Genomic DNA, 19,100 nt, shown 5'->3' on the forward strand with positions numbered 1-19,100 from the left:
AAATCAACTGTTACATTAGAAAAAGTTTGGGAGTTTTCATTTAGCTTGTATCTGTACTGGTTTTCACGTGCTTCACATGCTTAAGCGGGGTCTGCTTGTGTCATAATTGTTAACTGTGACACATGGTAACTTGGGCTGCTATAAACTTTGGCCTTCTGAATGATGAATGCTGACCACCTAGAGCTCCTGACAACAGCACTGAAGAGTAAATTTGAGAAATTAAGATGAGCCAGATACCAGCACAGGAGCTAAATGAAACAAGTGAGTAGCAGACACTTCAGTGGTTTGTGTGGAATGTAATTTTGTGTTTTACTATAAATAATTTACGCAAGGCAGTGCTTGTGTTCTTTATCAGTCTTTACCTGTCACTAAATATGTTTAAAGTCACCTGTCCTGTGTAATATGCAGTCATTTGTCCTGCCTTCCCACTGCTGATTGAATGAAAATCTTTGAAAGAAGTTGTATTGGTCAAAGCTTTGAGGGGATGCAAACAAGAAGAGATGGGACAGGAAGAAGGGGACGCTTGAAAGAGTATAATTTAGAGTAAGCACAGACATGCAGAAAGGTGTTTCTTGGAAACAAAAGTGAAGTGTAGTTTAAACAGCTGATAGAAAGAGAGTGAGAAGTTACAGAATTGCTTTTGTTCCTCTAATCGGTGAAATACTGTAGTAACTTTTCTCTGTGCCTTGGAGTGTGGTAATATCTGAGTGAAGAGGTAACAAAAGCAGTTCCACATCTGCTCCTGCTCAGCAATACAAAGACTCCTTTTGTTTCAGCCAAAGCAGGTAAGGAATGCTTAAATGTAGACGTCTTTCCCTCTGTAGATTACAAGTCTTGTGAAAAGGGCTCTTTGTTATGTTCAGATATTTCTGAAAGCTGTTTTTGCTTAATGCAAGAAACATCCCTGCACTGAAATGAGAATTAAGTAGTACTGGAGTCATAGAACTGTCTTCTGTGTAACTTCAACTTATTTTTGATAGACGGTGATTTAAAAGCAAAACCCCCTAACAGTTTGCATCTGCAAAGTCAGTCTTGTTGGACACAGATGTTACCCTAGAAATGACATTTGTGGCAACAGTCTGTCTTAAGAATGAAGGTGGTGTCGTACTCAGTGTGATCCCTTCTGGCCTGCAGAATGGTGAGGCCTTATGCTGCCATTACTTGATGGTATGGAAAATGAAAGAAGTTTGGGTGCAAATCACCTGTGCTTGATGTTCCTCCCAGAATTCATGCCACAATGACTTAATGAGTGCGCTTCCTTCATCCCCTCTCCTTTCCCGCTTGTGTCATTATGAAAGGAGATGCCTTATTAGCAGGCATGTGGAGAACAAGAAGTGTCGCTTGGAGTAAAGGAAAGCTCATGCTTTGTGGGAGTGAGAGAAATAAAGTGGTTCTGCAAAAAAGGCTCATGACTGCAGAGGTCCTTTTCTGGCAATGAAAGAACGTTCCAGCAGATTAAGGGCTTGGTCTGACTTTTGGTTGTAGTGTAAGTGCAGCACTCCTGTACTGCATAACTGAGACTGTTGGTCTGAATTTTTATACAGCTGCCAGGAGTCAAGATTTGGTTCCTTGTAGAATCTGTGGAAGACAGTTTGCACAAGATGCTCTGGTAAGACTATGCTTTTCTTTTAAATGGGGATGTCAGTGCATTTATCTGAGAGGGGTGGGCACTGGGGAAGGAGGAGAGGTGGGTTGAACATACGTCGAACAGCAAATGATCTAAAAACTGCTTTCTTTAGTAAACCTGATTAGAGAATAGGTGAATGTTCATAAAAATACTGTGACCTAGCACAAGATTGCAGTTCATCTTTCTTTGTCTGCTTCTCTGATAGCTAATTCTTGCTCTATGTCATAGAATCATAGAATAGCCTGGGTTGAAAAGAACCATAATGATCACCTAGGTTCAACTGTGTCATGTTTAAAATAAAGTGTTCTTTCCTGTTGAGACACAAATCACTGACCTGTGTCACATCCTGCAACCTGAAGTTTCCTTTGTGCTCCGTGTTTCAAGACAGGGTTAGTTATTTTAGGCTTCCTGGGAGAAACAGGCTAATAAACCATCCGATAAGTGGTCCCTTTGACAATCTAATGCAGGCAGCTGGCTCACTTCCAAAGCCTGCTGAAGTGAATGAAAAGATTCCCGCTGACCCCACTGATCCCTGGATTACAGACTAAATGGGTGGCTTCACCCTTTGCCTAAAACAACACAACTGCAGTTCTTCTGAAAGGGTTGGCTCTGCCTGCAGCCCTCCTTCTCTCAGTTCAATGCTGTGGTATAACTAAAACACGAACTGGGGGGGGGGAGGAAAGATGGGAAATGGCAGAACCAAGCAATTGCGAGTGCTGAGACAAACGTGGAATTGTCAGTTCAGTGTTTGATATCTTAGATCAGATGTGTGACCAACGTGATGGTGTGATCTATCAAATTTGCCACCTGCCCTAGGAAACCTGTTTTTTGGACTAGATCTTCAGATGTCCCTTCCAACGCCTACAGTTCTGTGATACTATGAAATTTGTTTGATTAGACAGCTATGTATGTTTTGGGATCAGGAAGGCAGGAGGTTTCTCATCACTAGGACTTACGTGTGATACAAACCCTGCAATGCCTCTGTTCTTGGTGATATGGGCTGGTGTGCTCATCAGTGAGCAAAACCCATGTTTTTGGCATCCTGTGCGCCCTACAGGGAATTACTTGTCTTGAGTTTGCTGTCAAACATTGCTAGAAGCAGAAGGGCTTGAAGCACGTGAGTAGAAAGGCTCAAAGGGAAATGAGAATTTAGAAAGGTGTGTTGTGGTAAAAAAAGGAAATTCCTGGCCCAGCAGAGCTGACATGCCTGGATCAGATGGTGGTGTAACTCAAACAACACAGGGAAGAGAAAAGTGAGTGAGGGGACAGCAAAGGTAAATTAGTGAGAAGATGAATAACTGAGGGTTGGGAAAGGATAAGTAAAGAAGGGTGGGAATGGAGTCTGTAGTGGTCTAGCTGCAGATGTCTCAGATGTGTGTAATCCACAGCACTGGAGTAAGGATGTAGTTGTGTCCTCATTCTCACTGCGTTTCTCATAAAGAGAAAATCGGGCATGCTCTTGCAGGTGGGTCAGGTTGTTGCTAGAAAGCTGTGCCACTTCTGAATCTTAAATCCTCCTTTGTTATGTGGTGTATGTCTCCCATGCATTGGACCCTGGATATCTCCACTTAGGAGCTCCGTGTGCTTTCAGACACAGATGATTCTCTTCGCTCTGAGCTGTCAGGTTACTGCGAGCTGTTACACAGCTGCTCCCTTTCAGCCCGAGGCTGTCACTGCTCTGGCTGTGCTGATGGGATGAACGGGGCTGTTGTTTGCCAGTGGAGCACTGAGTCTGGAATACTTATCTAAACTCAATGGACTAATAATGTAAACATCAGCCCTTTGAACAGGAGCAGTCTGTTCTCCCTCTAAACCAAGAAAGAAAGGAAGCTGAATGTGGCGGAGCCAAGGAAAGAGTCCAGTGAGACTGGGATTGCGAGCAGCCCCAACCTGTGATTCTCTGCATGTGTTTTTCCCTGCTGTCCTCCAGCGTGTCTCTGGGCATGTGAAAGTGCAGCTGTACGCAGCTTTTTTCTTTTTCTTTTTTTTTTTTTTTTAAAAGTTCTGATGAACTCTTTGAGGAGTGAAACTGAACCTGGAGAAAAATACTGCTTCAGCTCCCTACTCTCGAATACAAGTAATATTAAAGCCTGAATTTAATGAATATTAAAGCATCGTTAACAAAGCATGATATAGCCCATAAGCAATGGTTTTTCTTTGCATCCCAGATGAGGCATGAGCCCATTTGCAAGAAAGTCTTCAACAAGAAGCGCAAGCCCTTCAATTCTTTTAAGCAGAGGGTGAAGGGAACTGATATCGGAACTGTGAAGAGGCAGCCCCTGCTGAAGGTATGGCTAAGGTTGGAGCGCATATGATCTCTGTTTGAAGTCTTTCATTTGGTAAGGTGATTGTTTCCTCCCAGGACAAAGCCTGGATGTTGCGATTCTTTCATATGTTCTTGATTCAGTGCCAAGTTCTTTTCTCCCCACTCTGTGTGCTGCTGGTATTGGAGAATATTTCTCAGTCCAGAAGCCAAACCTGCAGATACCGTGACTACTCCAGGCACCAAGTGTCTCTGCTTTTCTAGGAAATGTCCCTTTGTGTATTCTAAGTACTATGCAAGTTTCCTGCAGCCTTCTCTTCAAGGTTGTGTAATGATGATGATGAGGATGGGAAGACATGCATACGTGTATAGTTTTACCCAGATATACCAAATCACTGAAAATGATGGTGATCATGTTGTCTTTTCCATTCCCTCTTATGCACCCTTTGATCTGCCACAACCAGAGTGTTCTTGTTGGAGTGTTTTGTTCCCTTATCTATTTGCTGCTGTTGTTAATAGGTGTCAGAAGGCTACTTCAGCTTTCCTGTGCCTTTCAAAAAAAAAAAGAAAGTTTATTTTGTTGGTAATATTTCTCTTGGAAAGGGAGAACCCTCACTTGAAGACATTTCTCTGTCCCTCACAGGAATTTTGTGTCTTCCTTAATTTCCTTTGCAGAATTAGCCGGTGAAGAAATCTAACTGGAGGCAGCACCATGCAGATTTTATTAATGCCATTCAATCAGCCAAACAAGTGACAAAAGCTATGCAAGAAGGTCGTCCTCTTCCTCCTCCTCCCCCACCAAGCATCAATCCAGGTTTGTGGCTCAGTTTATCATATTCTTGATCTTGTACTGATTTCTAGCAAAGCGATGAGCTCTTATTATGTACAGCTGGATTTCAGTTTTGTACTTCGCTGCACAACACCATGTGAACTCTGATTCCTTCCATACTCTTTTTTTTTTTTTTTTTTCTGTGTTTCTTGGCTTGAGGAACAGTGCAGTGAAGAGGAAGTGGGGAGAAATAGAAAGATAGGTGAACCTTTGTGGCTTATAAAAGTGGCAAGTTTGGAGCCAGGCATTAGTGCTTTGGGAGGAGAGCTGGGATGTCTGTATACTGCAAATGGTACCATTGTGTGACAAAGTGCAAAACACACTCAGACTCACCACTCAGACCGGATGTAGTGCATATAGGCTTCCTGCTACCGTCTGATAGCTTTTCCACTATCCACTTCCCCACCCCAGCTGTGCCATTAGGGGAAGTCATTTAGAAAACGTGACTGCTTTGACTCTTAATAGCAGGTGTGGTCTGTACCCAGAGCTCACCGTGTTAGAAGTTACAGATCCAGAAATGTACAGCCAATATTCCTCATGATAGATGATTTATGAAATGTAGGAGCAATCTTGGAAAAGGTATCTGCAGAGTCCCTCCTGAGCCATAAAGGAAGAGGGAGGGAAGGAGGAGGGAGGGCTCTTGCAGCTCCCATTCAGACTAGGAGTTCGTGACTGATACCAAAACCAGCTGTGAGGACTGCAGTCTTCTTCCTCTTCTAGATGTTAGCAATGCAGTATAAGCATGGACATGTTTTCTCTCCCTAATTGGGGTCAAGCTCTTCTCTGAACTTCCACTGCCGAGTACCTTAATTACTCTGTTATTTCTCATCTGACTCCACCAACTCTAAGAGCAAACCCCTCCCTTTCCTTCTCTCTCTTTTGAGTAACTGGATTTATGCAAGAGCTGGGGGAGTTGTGGAGAAAGGAACTGGGGAAAGGCCAATTGTTGAGGGGCATGGTGGGGATGTATACCCAGTAGCTCAGGGCTGGAGAGAAAGAGCATGTAATGTGGGGAGGAGAGAGGTTCCCATTCCCACTCTTCCCTCTCCAGATAGATTGCAAACCTTGGTGCACCGGTTCCCACTGCTGGGAGTCTGAGATTGATAAATGTAGTGCTTTGGCAGAGCACGACTGTGTTGAGCTGAAAGAATGCTGACCCTGAGCACGGACCATTTATTGAGAGGAGTAGGGCTGCACCAGTGCTAAATGCAATGGGGAATCAGAGCTTATAACACTGCCAGAAGCAACTCTAGGAAGCACTACTGTGTGTTCTTCACAGTACTGCTTCATACCTAGAAACCTGGCTGTTTAGTACCCCTTAGCTGACTGGGGCAGCCTCTTAAGCAATATTTTAAGCAGTGTCCAAAGGAAATGCATTTCACTAAAATAAATGAGAATGTTGATGGCCACACTTAAAAACAGGTCTTGAAATATTTTTTGACTCTTCAAGGAATTTCTAAATATTGCTTTCACTGCAGATTTTTTTTTAATGTGAAATTTTGAGAGAGAGGGCCTAGGTCAAAGTTATTTTAATTTGCTTTTATTAATGCCCAGGGATTTCCTTCTGGTAGCAATTTGCTGAGTTAATCCCATAAGCACATGTTTTAGGATCCTAAGTGCTTTTCTTGTAATTCTCCTAATTTTCTAATTTTTGAGACATTAAGAGCTGATGGGAGCTCACTGTGATCACCAGCTGATGGAGCCATCTTGGGTACTTCAGTGAAGTAGGGCAAATCCTTTCTTGTGCTGTAACAGCTGTGACACCACCTGTTCCTTTCCTATGATCAGACTATATTCAGTGTCCATTCTGCTTGAGAAGATTCAACGAGGCTGCAGCAGCAAAGCACATCAAATTTTGTGAAGAACAAGCTACTCGCCGCGCCATTGCCGCCAAGATCACCAAACAGCCTCTGGTAAGCAAACATGTTCACACTTGCGTTGTCCTTGAGACAGATCTGCCAAATTGTTCTTTAGGTTGAGTAAAACCTGTTTTAATATTTAACCTAAGGTTCCAGGGAAGTTGGAAAGCTTCCTAAATGCAAGACACAAGACGAAAGGTCTAAGCATCTTTGGGGAACCAGAAAAGCAGAGCTAATTGGTGGTGTCTTTAAGTGAGCTCCTCTTTTGTTTTATTAAAACACAAACAAATGTTGTTGTGCTTTTTAGGCTTAAAAGCAGCATCCTAATGGGAGCAGGTGCACTTGTCCTTTTCTAACACTGCTTCAGCAATTTGGAGAATTGTTGTGGGGCTCTGTGAACTTCTTGCGTACGCTGTGCATCTTATTCTCTTACCCTAGGGCAAACAACCAGTGACTCAGAGAAAAAAACCAACTGTCACACCTCTGTTACCGCATGGGAAGAGAATACAAAAGGTTGATAATGCAGAAAAATCTACTCCAGGTAAGGAGTTCAATTAGCTATATTTATGTTTGCCTTAGAACAGACTCCACCAGCTCCAAATGGATGTTGCTGATATCAAATGGCAATACAAATCATCCCGATCCATTGCGCCAGTTTCATGCACAGAGGTTTTCAAGTAGGTTCTAAGAAGGGACTTAGCCTTTTAAGTTAGATGTTCTCAAACAGAAGCTTCTATATAAACCTAAAGTGTGCTGTCTGGGAGACGAGTTCCCTCTTTCCCATAAATGATTCCATAATATCGCATTCTTTATCTTTCAGGTCAATTAAGATGAAGCATCAGGCTTTGCATGTTGTTCACTTGATATGACTCTCACTTGTTGATTGAGCCTTAAAAATTACACTGCCATGTCCTTAAAATTGTTCCCTCTAATCAGGATTCAGTACAATATGCTTGCTAGTATTCACTGCTACCAGCAATCATAATCAGTCTGTTTAAAAGATGCTTTATAGAGTTAACTGTGGTGTCATCTGTGAGTGATCATAAGTACACGAAGCTCAGGGGAGACCATATCACTCTACAACTGCCTGAAAGGAGGTTGTGGTGAGGTGGGTAGGTAGCAGTGATAGCATGAGAGGTAATGGCCTAAAGTTGTTTCAGAGGAAGTTCAGGTTGGATATTACAAAAAACTTCTTCTCAGGAAGAGTGGTGCTGCACTGGCACGGGTTGCCCAGGGATGTGATGCAGTCACCATCCCTGGAGGTGTTCAAGAGCTGTGTGGATGTGGCACTGAGGGACGTGGTCAGTGGGTGTGATGGGGATGGGTGACGGTTTGACTTAATGGCTTAGAGGTCTTTTCCAGTCTTAAGGATTCTGTGATATTATTTTTTGTATATCAATGCAGTTTGATGTATGTGTGTATCAGTATCTTCTATCTTTACATTTCTGGAGTTTAGGTTCACATACGTTAGAATTTTTTATGCCAAATAACATCTTAAAATATCTGCAGAGACTTCTCAGGAAACACTGCAAAAAAGCAGAAAACCTTTGGGTGTGTCTCCTGTAAAAAAATCTGCCGGACAATTTGGGTAAGGAATACTCTTTTTTTTTTTTTTTTAATTTTTTATTTTATTTCTACAGACATCTTTAGCAAGTCTCGTGCTCTCCTGCACTCTACACAGAGTTCCTATATGAACAGTGTATGAACTCTTAGGGTTACCATGCAGGGCTCACAGACCATCAACAGACATCTGTTGATCATACCACCATTTTCAGGGCTTAGTTCTGACCCTCTGGGCTGAAAGGCCTGGGGAGAAGGCATCTTTTTGTAGCATCATGGCTGAGTCCAAGCACCATCTGCACTGCGGACAGTGCAGCCTATGTGCAGGCTGGACAGAACAGGAGATGGGTGTGCTAATCAGCAAAGCAGAGGTTAGGAAGTGCCCCTGGCCTCCTTGCTATCAGGTGGCAGATTCTGAGTATGATTTCAGTACTGAGGAAGGAGGTATCAGAAAAATGGCTGAGAGAGCTGCAAATCTCTCTAAGGATTATTTAATCTAAAAGGTAAAGACAAAAGCAAGCAGTTCCTTGACCTGTGTAACACTTACAGATTGTCCTTGAGCTAACTGAAAAATTCTGTTTCCTGAAGTTGACTTCACTCACTTAAAAACATTACGAGTTTAACCTTTGTGTGATGGTTTTGTGAAAATAAAAAGTGCAACAAACACCTGAGAAGAGGCAAGAAAACCTCTGGAGAGAGTAACGTTGTGTTGTTCATAAAAACTTAAATGCTAAATGTTTACAAAAGATATTGAAAGGAATCAGCCCTCCAAGATAATATTTAAAAGAAAGCCTTTTTATATTATTGCTTTGATTTAATCATCTTAGCTAAAAGGGAGTTATGTGTTTCAGTGTAAATAACCAGTACGTGGCTTGTTGCTGCTTTCAGACAGCAGACACAGACCAGAAGATAGAGTGGCTGCCTGCCAGGGACACATTAAGGTGTTTTGCAGAAGCACTATGGGCCTTAACTGTGTGATCCTCCAGCACCTCCTTCTACCCCAAGTGCTGCAGCTCAGTCTGTTTTGATGCAGTGGTAATAATACAACGGGTACCATCTCCAATTAAAAATAATAATGGAAGTTCTCTGTCTTCTTTATTTTTCCCTTGGCCATAAAGCTTTCAGGCTGTCCTTTTTAAAGCTGTGAGATCATCCGTTTGAGTTGCCAAAATCTAATTAAATCATCACCTGAAAGGTTGTGGTCCATTCAATCAGAAAGGACTTTTTCCTGTGAGGGTGATGGAGCACAGGATCAGGCTGTCCACAGAGACTGTGGAGTCGCCTCCTCTGGAGATGTTCCAGACCCACCTGGATGCTTTCCTGTGTAACATGCTCTCAGGGACCTTAGCAGGGGGTGGGACTCGGTCATCTCCAGAGGACCCTTTGAACACCTGTGGTTCTGTGATGGTTTCAACAAAATGTAGGAAGATCCTGTGCCATGGGATTGTTTCTGCATTACTTTGCTTTGGCATATAGAACAAAATGAACCATTTGAAGCTCTTTATACGTTATTTAATCGAATCTTCCAGTAAGCAACAAATGATGAATGTCAGTGATAACTAAGCAACAGATGGCAGTGTATGTGGTACGTCAGCTTAAAGCACTTCAAGCTCAAACTAAAACCAAATCTCACTCTCCCTTAAAAAATTCAATTGCTATTAGAAACTGATTACTAAGCCAGAAGGATGTGGAGGCACATGTTTTGGCCACCTTATTCATTAGCAGTCTTAAACCACCTTGCTTGGTGGTGGTAGTGTGGGTTGTTTTTTGTTTTTTAGCCCAATTTCCAACAATGCTTTCAGTTAAAAATCATGAGCAGTTTTCTTGTTTCTTAGATGCTTTTAAGGAACATGAAAAACAGCTGGACACAGCAGTAATAAATATAAGACCTTACCCTCTAGCTAGTATGATAGGTAGCTATAAAAAAGATGAGACTGAAACAAGTGCAACTTCCTAAGCTAGATGGTCTTAAAGACACACAACAGGCTCAAAGTGAGCCCAGGTGTATTAAAGCAGTGCTCCTTTGCCCTTTTTAGTCCCTCTTCATTTTCTCCTGGGTGTGTTCAGAAGTTTTTGGTATTGATTCCACAGATCACTTTTGAGCATCTTAGAGAACGCTGAACTTTAGGGGTGAGAACGCTGTACTGAAGAACAGTGCTTACAGACTCTGCTAATAGCAAATGTATCACCCAATCATCAATATATGAAACTTGCTGTCCCATTTTGGACTGTCTGTAAAAACTCACGGGTTAAGAAAATGAGAGTCTGAACAGGACCAACTTAGAAATAAAAGCAAAGTTAGAAAGTAATGAATGTGTTCCCCAGTATGGGCTGGGATATGAACACTAGAAACAGTTGTGTGTTGAAGATACATAGGTTGAAGATTCTTTTGTTCCGCCAACTCTAATGCTTACTCTTCAGTGTTATCTCAGCAGGTTCACGTGGCTTCCATCTTCTCACTTTCAAACGAGTGCTTTTTCTCTATGAGAGCAGATGTTCGTCGAGTTTCTCAATTTCACAGCCTCTCTTGATTACAGGAATTCTGTTGTTTAGCAGCAAACGTGTCCAAGCAGAGTTCAGATGGATAGACAGACTGTTTTCATGTCTAATATAACATGAGGTAAAATACCCTGAGGTATTGCAGAGGCTCAGTGCCAGACCTGGGTGGGATCTCCCTGCTCTATCAGAGCTCTACAGGGCTGTATGTCCCAAACCTTTTCTTCCAAACTGTGCACAGAATGTGATGGCTTTTAAGGAGAGAAATAAGACCAAGATGCTATATGCTCTGTGCCTTGTGAGCTGGAGCATATGGCTGCATTCTGTAGGCTTCAGCCACACAGCTTTGCTGAGCTCAGCATGAGCACGCCCATGTGTGGAGCATGCAGTGCTGCAGGCAAGCACAAGATGACAATGATGGCAATGGGATGTAAAATAAACCAGGGTTATACTGGTTTAGGGAAGAGGTGTATGAATAGTATGTAATATGTACCCAGAGCTGTGCAGAATTAAGCACAGATATGTTTGACTTGTGCATTTTCATGTCAGCATACAAGCTGCGTGCTATGCAGACTTAACATTTGGTAACGCATAAATAAGATCCTGCAATGAAGTGGTGACAGCTAATCTGCAGGCAAAAATAGTTCTTTCTTTTCATTTGTGTTGTACTAGGATATTTCTACCACATACTATATATGGACTGCTGCTGAGCTGTGTCTATATTTATGATGTCAAGAATCTAGAAAAGCTATTTTGAATAGACTGGAGAGTTAAAGCAGCAGCAGCACCTATTTAAGGTCTGCTTCTGTGTTTTACTTGCAGGTGCCACCACAGTGTGCTGTGTTTTACTTGTCGACGTTGCAGTCTGCCTTTTATGAGTTTTAATGCAAAATTGGTTGTTCTCCCCTGGCAGCCTGATCTCACCCAATGTAGGGGGTGGCAGCCCTGCCCATGGCAGAGCAGTTGGAAGTAGATGATCTTCGAGGCCCCTTCCAACCCAAGCCCTTTTTACTTTTTACTTGACTGAGACTTGGCCTTTAACTCACAGTTCAGTATGACCAACATCTCTCACTAACGTACCTCAGTGTTTCATAAGAGATTGCAACCAGGGCCCAGCATGTCTCTTGGCAGCCCAGAGCTCTGCTCCCATTGCAGCAAGTAGCTCACAGTGTGGCTGTTGTGCAACACTGCAGCGTTTCCTTCTTAATGTCTTATTTTAATTCAAAGACGAGTATTTCATAACGTATCAAACCTCTTAGAAAAGCACAATCCAAAGCGTCTACTAATCATATATGATCAGGCATGTACAAGAATGCATCGTTTGGGGTTGTTTCTTCTTTTTTTTGTTTACAAGTACATAAGCTTGAATGTAGCCACATGAATGCAATTTGCATGAACAAGGAAAACAATGCAGTGAACAGGTACACGCATAGCTTTCCAAGTCTGAGCAGAATTACCAGTTGTAAAATGTGCATGTAACACTGTTTCCAACCTTTTCACTCTTCACTGAACTGTAATTTGAACAACTGCTAACTGGACTTGGACCTATTCTTCCTACTGCTATCCCTGCTATGATGATCTTAAAATTTATTTTGTTTTGCCCTATGCCAAGACTTTTAAAAATAAGAAAACTTCTCCAGTGTATCTGAAGAACATATTTCTGCACAAAGCCCAATAATTCCACCTTCCCTTAATCCAAATAATGATAAACTTGTAAAAATATTCACATAATTACAGTTCATTAACAGCAAAACAGCAATCAGTGATTCACAAATATTGTTTTTTATTTGAAGTTGCCTGGAAATAGTTCTGTGATTACCAAGGGAGAAGAGAACAAGCTTGCTTCATGGTGTATCTGTAATTATCATTAGGTACTATTAATTCTAAGTGAATTTAGTAGAAGAGATTGCATATTCTGATTCAGAAACTCTGCATCTGTTTCAGCTGTGACAGAACCCACTAGTAATGGCATCATATGCTAAAATGGTGTTCTGTTTTTTTTTTAAGAATGGGTTATGCAAGGCAGCAAGTAAATTCTGAAGTTGTTTGTTTGTTTAAATGTTATCTACTAGGAGATGGGATTTTTTTGCAATTTCTGCTAGTTGGTCTTGGGACAGGGCTGTAACACCTACATCAGCTGGAAACATACAGCAGTTTACTATAGGAAGCAAATGTAAGTCGTGATTCTGATTTGGGTGAAACTACCAAAATACCACTCAGCAAAAAGCACAGGATGAAGATGATCTAACCATTATCATACTTGCTGATTTCCTATGCCATTTTGAGACAGGTTCACAACCCATTGTTTTGAAGAGGCCCATCCTGAGGTAACCACCACAAGCTCTTCTGCATGGGGACCTACCACAGCCTTACTGAAGGCAGACCTTGGCTGGAGGCTCCCCTGTGCAATCTCCAATCTTTAAGACAATTCATCTCCTGTTCTGAAAACTACATCTATACAAGACATCTGCTTTGGTGTAACCATGCAGCAGTGGTAGTTATTTCCAGCCCTGGGAAAAATGCAGGAGATGCACAAAGCCAAAGTGCACTTTATGAGAAAATTAAGTACTTAGGTGTAATCACAACAGTGATTTTCTTTGTTTTAAAAGAGTGGAACTAGAAGATAAGATTTATTCTTGGAATCATTTTGATTTAAAGATTCATAAAATTTGGTAATTAATTAGAAGAAATCTGTATCACACTGATAAATTATTCACCTTAAGTTTGCCATGCGTATACATTTCCTGTGATTTATGGCTCATTAAAATTATTCTTCTGTTCTTTCCTCCTTCTTCCCATTTACCCTATTTCTCCTATTGTGGCAGCCATAGTTTCATTGTGCCTATTACGAGGCTTTGCTATTGTTGAAGACATTAAGCTGTTTGTTTAAAAGGTAAGAAACAAGAATATCAAGGGTACTGAGGGAAGTATGTTAGTCCTACTATTGTCATATGCTAAAAATTAATAATAGTATGAAAAATAGAGCTTCTTGTTTATTAACATTCTGAATTGAACTACCATGTCCATAACATGCTTTAAAAAAAAAAAAAAAAAAAATTGGGACAGTTTTTCTTGAAACAGAAAAGAAGAAAAACAAAAAATACCCTTCCTAACAGATTTAAGTAAGAAGCACAGTCTTTTTTTTTTTTTTAAAGAAAAAAAAAAGCATAGTTATTTGAAGGCATGATGAAAATGAGGCAATGTTACAGAATTTGTAGTGGATGGAAAAGAGCGAGGAAGATGATGCAGCTGGTTTATGGCCATGCCACCAGTTGCTAGCTGTAGACCTTGCTGTTGGCTGAGGCCGTTCAGCCTCTGTGATGGTTCCTCTGGACCAAATGCCATTGCGATATCCCCAGTAGTGCTCTGGTTGTCACCTTGTGGGAGTTGCCAGAAACTCATCACATGAGTGAGATCCATGAAAGGCATGCTGGTAGTTTCAGCTGCTGTCTCTGTCTCCTTGTGCACTGGGTATTTGTTAGTATCACCTATAGGCCCTGAGGAAGTTTCTTCCAGGCTGATTTTGTGGAGAGATTGAGGTTCTGGTAGTGGCAGGTCCTCTAGAAGATGGACGTTGTAACCTTTAACATCCACTTTGATAGGAAGATTCTTGAGGGAGCCTGCTGCAAATGAGGTAGAGGTAAGGTCATATTTATTAGACTGATGAAGGTTCAGGTTGGCAGGGATGGCTGTTGAGCATGGTGTGGGAGGGACAGCTGCAAGGCTATCTGCACAGCCCATTCTTTGCAAAAGAGGAGAAGGTTCAATAGGAAGAGCAGTTTGTACGCTTGTCTGGGGATGAAGATGTGAACAGTTGTATTCCTTTGGTTCTGAATTATTCAAAATTCCATTCTGCACTGAGACCCTTTCAGGAAAAGGGGACAATATGCTGGCATCTTCCTTCAGTCTGAATGGAAAAAGCTGGTCAAGGAGACCTACCGAGTCACCATTCTGCAACCTGCTCTTGAGCAGTTCTTGTGGATGAGTCTTCCTTGTATGGCGAGTCAAGTGGTCCTTCCGCCCAAACCTTTGGGCACAAAACTGGCATAGAAAGTCTTTGCAACCTGTGTGAACCACCATGTGACGCCGCACATCTTTACGGGTATAGAAGTGACGCTCGCAATGGTCACACTTATGTTTCTTTTCCTTGGTGTTGCCAGTTGGTTTCCCTGCATGACTTTTGAGGTGTTCCAGCAAAACTTCAGTGCCACCAAACTCCTGAGCACATACCCTACAGGTAAGGTCTCCACTGGTGGCTGAATGAAGAGCCAAGTGTCTCTTATAACCTAGCTTGGTGTTGTACTTCTTGCCACACTCTTCACACTTGAAAGCCATCTTGTTTGGGTCATGAGTCTGAAGGTGATTCTTCAGATGGTCTTTCCTATGAAATGTCTTTTCACAGTAGCCACACTGGTGAGATTTTTGTGGAGAATGAGTGGCTGAGTGCCTAAAACAGAAGAAAAGTGTAATCAGCATTTACATTTACTCAAGTACGCAGTGCAGCTTCAAGACCTGAAAACACTGGCCCTCTTGAAGGAAGGCATTTTCACAAGTTCTCAGATTATTAGTAGTAAAAGCCTAACTTTTTTGTTTTTTAGAGGAGTGTGTTAATCATAAAGCATACAGTAGGTTCTTTCTGAATAGCAATTGAGGGAGACTAGTTTCCTCAATTATTGCAAACACAGGAATATGAAAACTGAACTTGGGGATTAACTGTCACAAGGACACTGAAGAAGAAAAGGATGTCCTTGTTTTTCCCACACAAGAAAAGGAGTGCCTTCAGAGCTGTACCTGAGCAGTTTATATTTGGAAATGAAGGCTTTTGTGCATCCGTGCTGTGAACACTTGTAGGGGCGCTCCGCTTTATGCACGTAAGTGTGGACTGTGAGCTTTTCAATGGAATCAAATATCTTCCCACAGAGTCGGCAAGGGTAACTGTCTGTCTGCTTCACTTCTCTTCCCTTCAACAGTGAAGACCGGCCATTTCTCCATTTAGGTATAAACCTCACAAGAGCATCACAAGTGTTTCCTGAGCTGGCACAGCTAAGCTTCGCAGCAGAGGAACAGGAAATGGTCCCATAGCACTGAGCAATGCTTTTGCCTAATGCCGATCCTCTCAGTTTCCCTTTGAATTTGTTTTTTGCTTTTAAGGATCCTAATTTATTTGGTGGTCTGAGCCTGGTGGTAAGGACTCGGTCTTTATTGATGCACTGGTGAGATTCCAGCAGAGCAAAAGTTGCAAAAGTACTTCTACAGCTGGAGCATATCCAAGGGTCTACAGGCTCTTTCTGCAACGAGAACAGAAGCAGGTCTTTCTTATTAGGCATTCTAAGGAAAGGTCATATTCTCACTGACACTACATCATCTCTGGGTTTTCCCAGGACGTGCTGTCCTTGGTCATATTTACTTCAGCGTACTACAATACTGCTGCTCAGCAGGAAACGGATTCTCTCTAGGAGTCTAAAAACCAGAACAGGAAAAAAAAATAAAAAATGATTGACTAAATACCGATTTCCACATTTGTGTTTAGCATTTACTGTAGCAGTACTGAGTCCTTCACCTTTGCTCATCTCTGTGTACTGAATTTCAAAGTCTATTTGTTCTTATTATGGAATTACTTATAAAAGCAGTTGAGAATTGTACTTTAACCTTGGATTGACATCATTTATCTGCTATTGCAACTGTACAAAAATCACAGAACTAGGGCCTGCCTAATTGGGTAGGCTTCTGCACACAAATGTAGTTTACCATACAGGATTTCCCTCTATTTTTGGCTGACTCCACACCCCTTTACCAGAAGGCAGTAGTCAATGCCTCCAGGAGAGACTTTTTCACTTTGCTTCATGCTGGACATCAGACTTTACTAATTCAAAATGGAACAATTTAGTTTTGGGGATATCAAGCCTATCCTTAAAGACATTTAAGTTTTTCGGTTTTTTGTGTTTGTTTGTTTTTTTTTTTTTGCAAGCATTGTATTATTTGGAATTATTTCTGTGAAAATAAAAACTCCACTGGATTCCATTGAACATATTTTAAATATAGACATTTAAAACATTCAAATGAAAAACTGTGCAAAAAAACCAAGCCCAAAACAACCACCAGTTCCTGACAAAATGTATTAACAAAATGTATTTCCAGATGTATAGCCCTGTATATCCTCAGCTGTTTGTACTTCTCACAAAGTGATATTATTTTCCCTTGTCCTTCGCTTGCTTTGGAGAACATAGTGAAGCCATGTCTACTCTGTCTTTATTCAGAGACAAAGAGCCCTACTCCTCCTTTTCTGTATTTTATGCTATGGCTCTCCTATGCCTTCTTTCTGGACTATGCTCTAAAATCCTCTGTGCAAATGAAGCAATAGGGAGCACCTGGAGCACCTATGAATTCCAAGTTCAACTGTATTCTCTGTTTAACATTTCCTTCTAGCTTAGATATCAGTCTTCACAGTTACATTTTCAGTATTCAGAAACCTTTCCTGTCTTTTTAAGAATTCTTACTATCATACAAAGAGAAAGGCAAACAGAAGGGTTATTACACAGGAAAGACTGAAGCAATCAGTGCATTATCTGACCAACTGGTCATGGCATAACAAATGGGAATTGCTGAGATACATCTAAAGGCTAGACAGACATCTAAGGCTTGGCTACCTAAGAAACAATCACAAACTTAAATAAGTCTTTCCAGCACACCCCATGGAATCACTACTTCTGGATAGTCTGATGTCATCATTAGATTACAAACACAGGATATAAAGAGCAGCCTTACTATGGATAGTTGTTCCTTTAAAATTGCTCCTGGCTTTGTGTTAGCCAACTATTCTGTGACTTGCTCTAGCATTACCACACAGAGCATGTAAATAGCCACAATTTACTACATGGTGACAGCCTCAACGTAGATTAGGGGTACTTACTGCTACTACAGGCAAAGGACTGACATCAGATTCTTCTTTAATGAAGACTGCAGAAGTTTCCATAAATTTGGCATAATCGGCAGCGTACCATACTTTCAATTCCGTGTGGGGCTCAATTGGCTGTGAATGGAAGAAAATAGTTCACATTTACTTATGCCTGTTTACCTACATCAAATAATACTATGTTGAAGACTGGAGGGAGGGGGATGCAATTTGTTATCATTACTCATGTTGCATTCTTTGAATCTATTTAAATTACTGGTAACTTAGTTTCAAGATTCAAACAAACACTTTCTGAGCATTATTATCCACTCTGAAAGGTTTGAATCTTTAGTTTCTAAAAGCAGACCTGTATGTACAGAGATTTTGGGGGATCATAGTAGGACAGATGCCTCAGCCCTCCCAACTTCAGTGAGATTTATTTGCCTGTGATGTCCGGATGTCCAGCAGTCTGTCCAAGAAATATCCTTGATGTTCCTAAAGCCCACTGAACGTGACACCTAACTACAGGGTATAGGGAAAAGAAAATTGCATAATGAATGTGTAACAGCTTGAACACCTCTTGGATGCACAGATTCAGAGTGATTAATGTGTGGACTTCAAATCAAACTTGCATATTTACATGCACTGGCTCTAATGGGTGAGGCTCAATATGAATGGTGGCAATAGGCTGACGGCTGGACTGGATGAGCTTAGAGGCCTTTTCCAACCTTAATGATTCAATGCACGAGCTATATGGTATCCCCTGCCCTTCTTTCACTGAAGCCTTCCTACACAGGATTAAGGAAGTCCATAGTCTGCAGTCTTCCATCCAGTCACGCATACAGCAAATCATACAGAAACATATCATTTAGGAGACCAATCATGCGCTGAGCTCCTGCATGTGCTCCAGATGGAGAAAAGTATACATGTATCCATCCATATATGTATGCTTTTGTAGCCATAATTTCAAGTCACTAAAAATCTTCTGCCTTTACTCTAAAGTGATATCCCAGCTTTCTGTAAAAGCAATGGAGCCAATACTTCCACTCTCATCAGATATTCAAACTCTCTTGAGAAAAAATCCTCATAACCAGCCCTAAGGCAGCCTCACAATGTGACCAGCAGGGTGTGCCTCAGTGTAGCAGAAGGCTATTTTACCTTATTGACCTGGACAAAATCTGCAGGATGCCACAGTACTATGAATTGCATCAGGACTTAGGAGTGAGAAAAACAGGCTAACTCCCCACAGTGCATAGTAGGGGTTCCAAAGCACATTACTCATCCCAAGATACTCTTCATTTTAATAACGACAAGGATGCAACTCTCCATTAATGCTCACGAGCAATTCTATTGAAAGCAGTGAGCTGTGTCAATACAGTATTTAAATTCTACTGGAAATTTTAAGTCACCAGTTTCATAAATATGCTGCTTAGAAAAAACATTTGTTCATGCTTTCCAAATAGAGTATTATTAATGCTCTCAGTTCTACACACACAACATATATTTAAAATCGTATTGACTGAATCAGAATTCCAAACAGCCTAAACATCATCACAGATTGGGATATACTGCTA

General features: G+C 41.4%; 2 protein-coding genes across 4 annotated transcripts in view; one reads left to right on the forward strand and one right to left on the reverse strand.

Annotated features, from left to right (window-relative positions):
- The first annotated feature begins 224 nt into the window (after positions 1–224).
- On the forward strand, positions 225–9,558 carry ZC2HC1B (zinc finger C2HC-type containing 1B). The gene is given in 9 exon segments (XM_048935724.1): positions 225–261; positions 714–785; positions 1,545–1,609; positions 3,796–3,915; positions 4,566–4,704; positions 6,508–6,632; positions 7,017–7,119; positions 8,088–8,166; positions 9,027–9,558. Coding segments are annotated over 9 exon segments (765 nt in total). The 3' UTR covers positions 9,052–9,558.
- A 2,529-nt stretch (positions 9,559–12,087) lies between these two features.
- PLAGL1 (PLAG1 like zinc finger 1) overlaps positions 12,088–19,100 on the reverse strand; it is a 43,452-nt gene continuing 36,439 nt past the window's right edge. For 2 of the 3 annotated variants that reach the window (XM_048937199.1, XM_048937200.1), the window contains exons 6-8: positions 17,545–17,664; positions 15,426–15,922; positions 12,088–15,081 (exon numbers count right to left, since the gene is read on the reverse strand). In XM_048937199.1, the coding sequence (XP_048793156.1) occupies positions 13,806–15,081; positions 15,426–15,922; positions 17,545–17,664 (1,893 nt within the window). In that variant the 3' untranslated portion in view covers positions 12,088–13,805. The remainder of the gene's footprint in view (positions 15,082–15,425; positions 15,923–17,544; positions 17,665–19,100) is intronic. The other variant, XM_048937198.1, reaches the window with a different exon arrangement.

Source organism: Lagopus muta, chromosome 2, assembly GCF_023343835.1.
Source record: "Lagopus muta isolate bLagMut1 chromosome 2, bLagMut1 primary, whole genome shotgun sequence".
NCBI lineage: Eukaryota > Metazoa > Chordata > Aves > Galliformes > Phasianidae > Lagopus > Lagopus muta.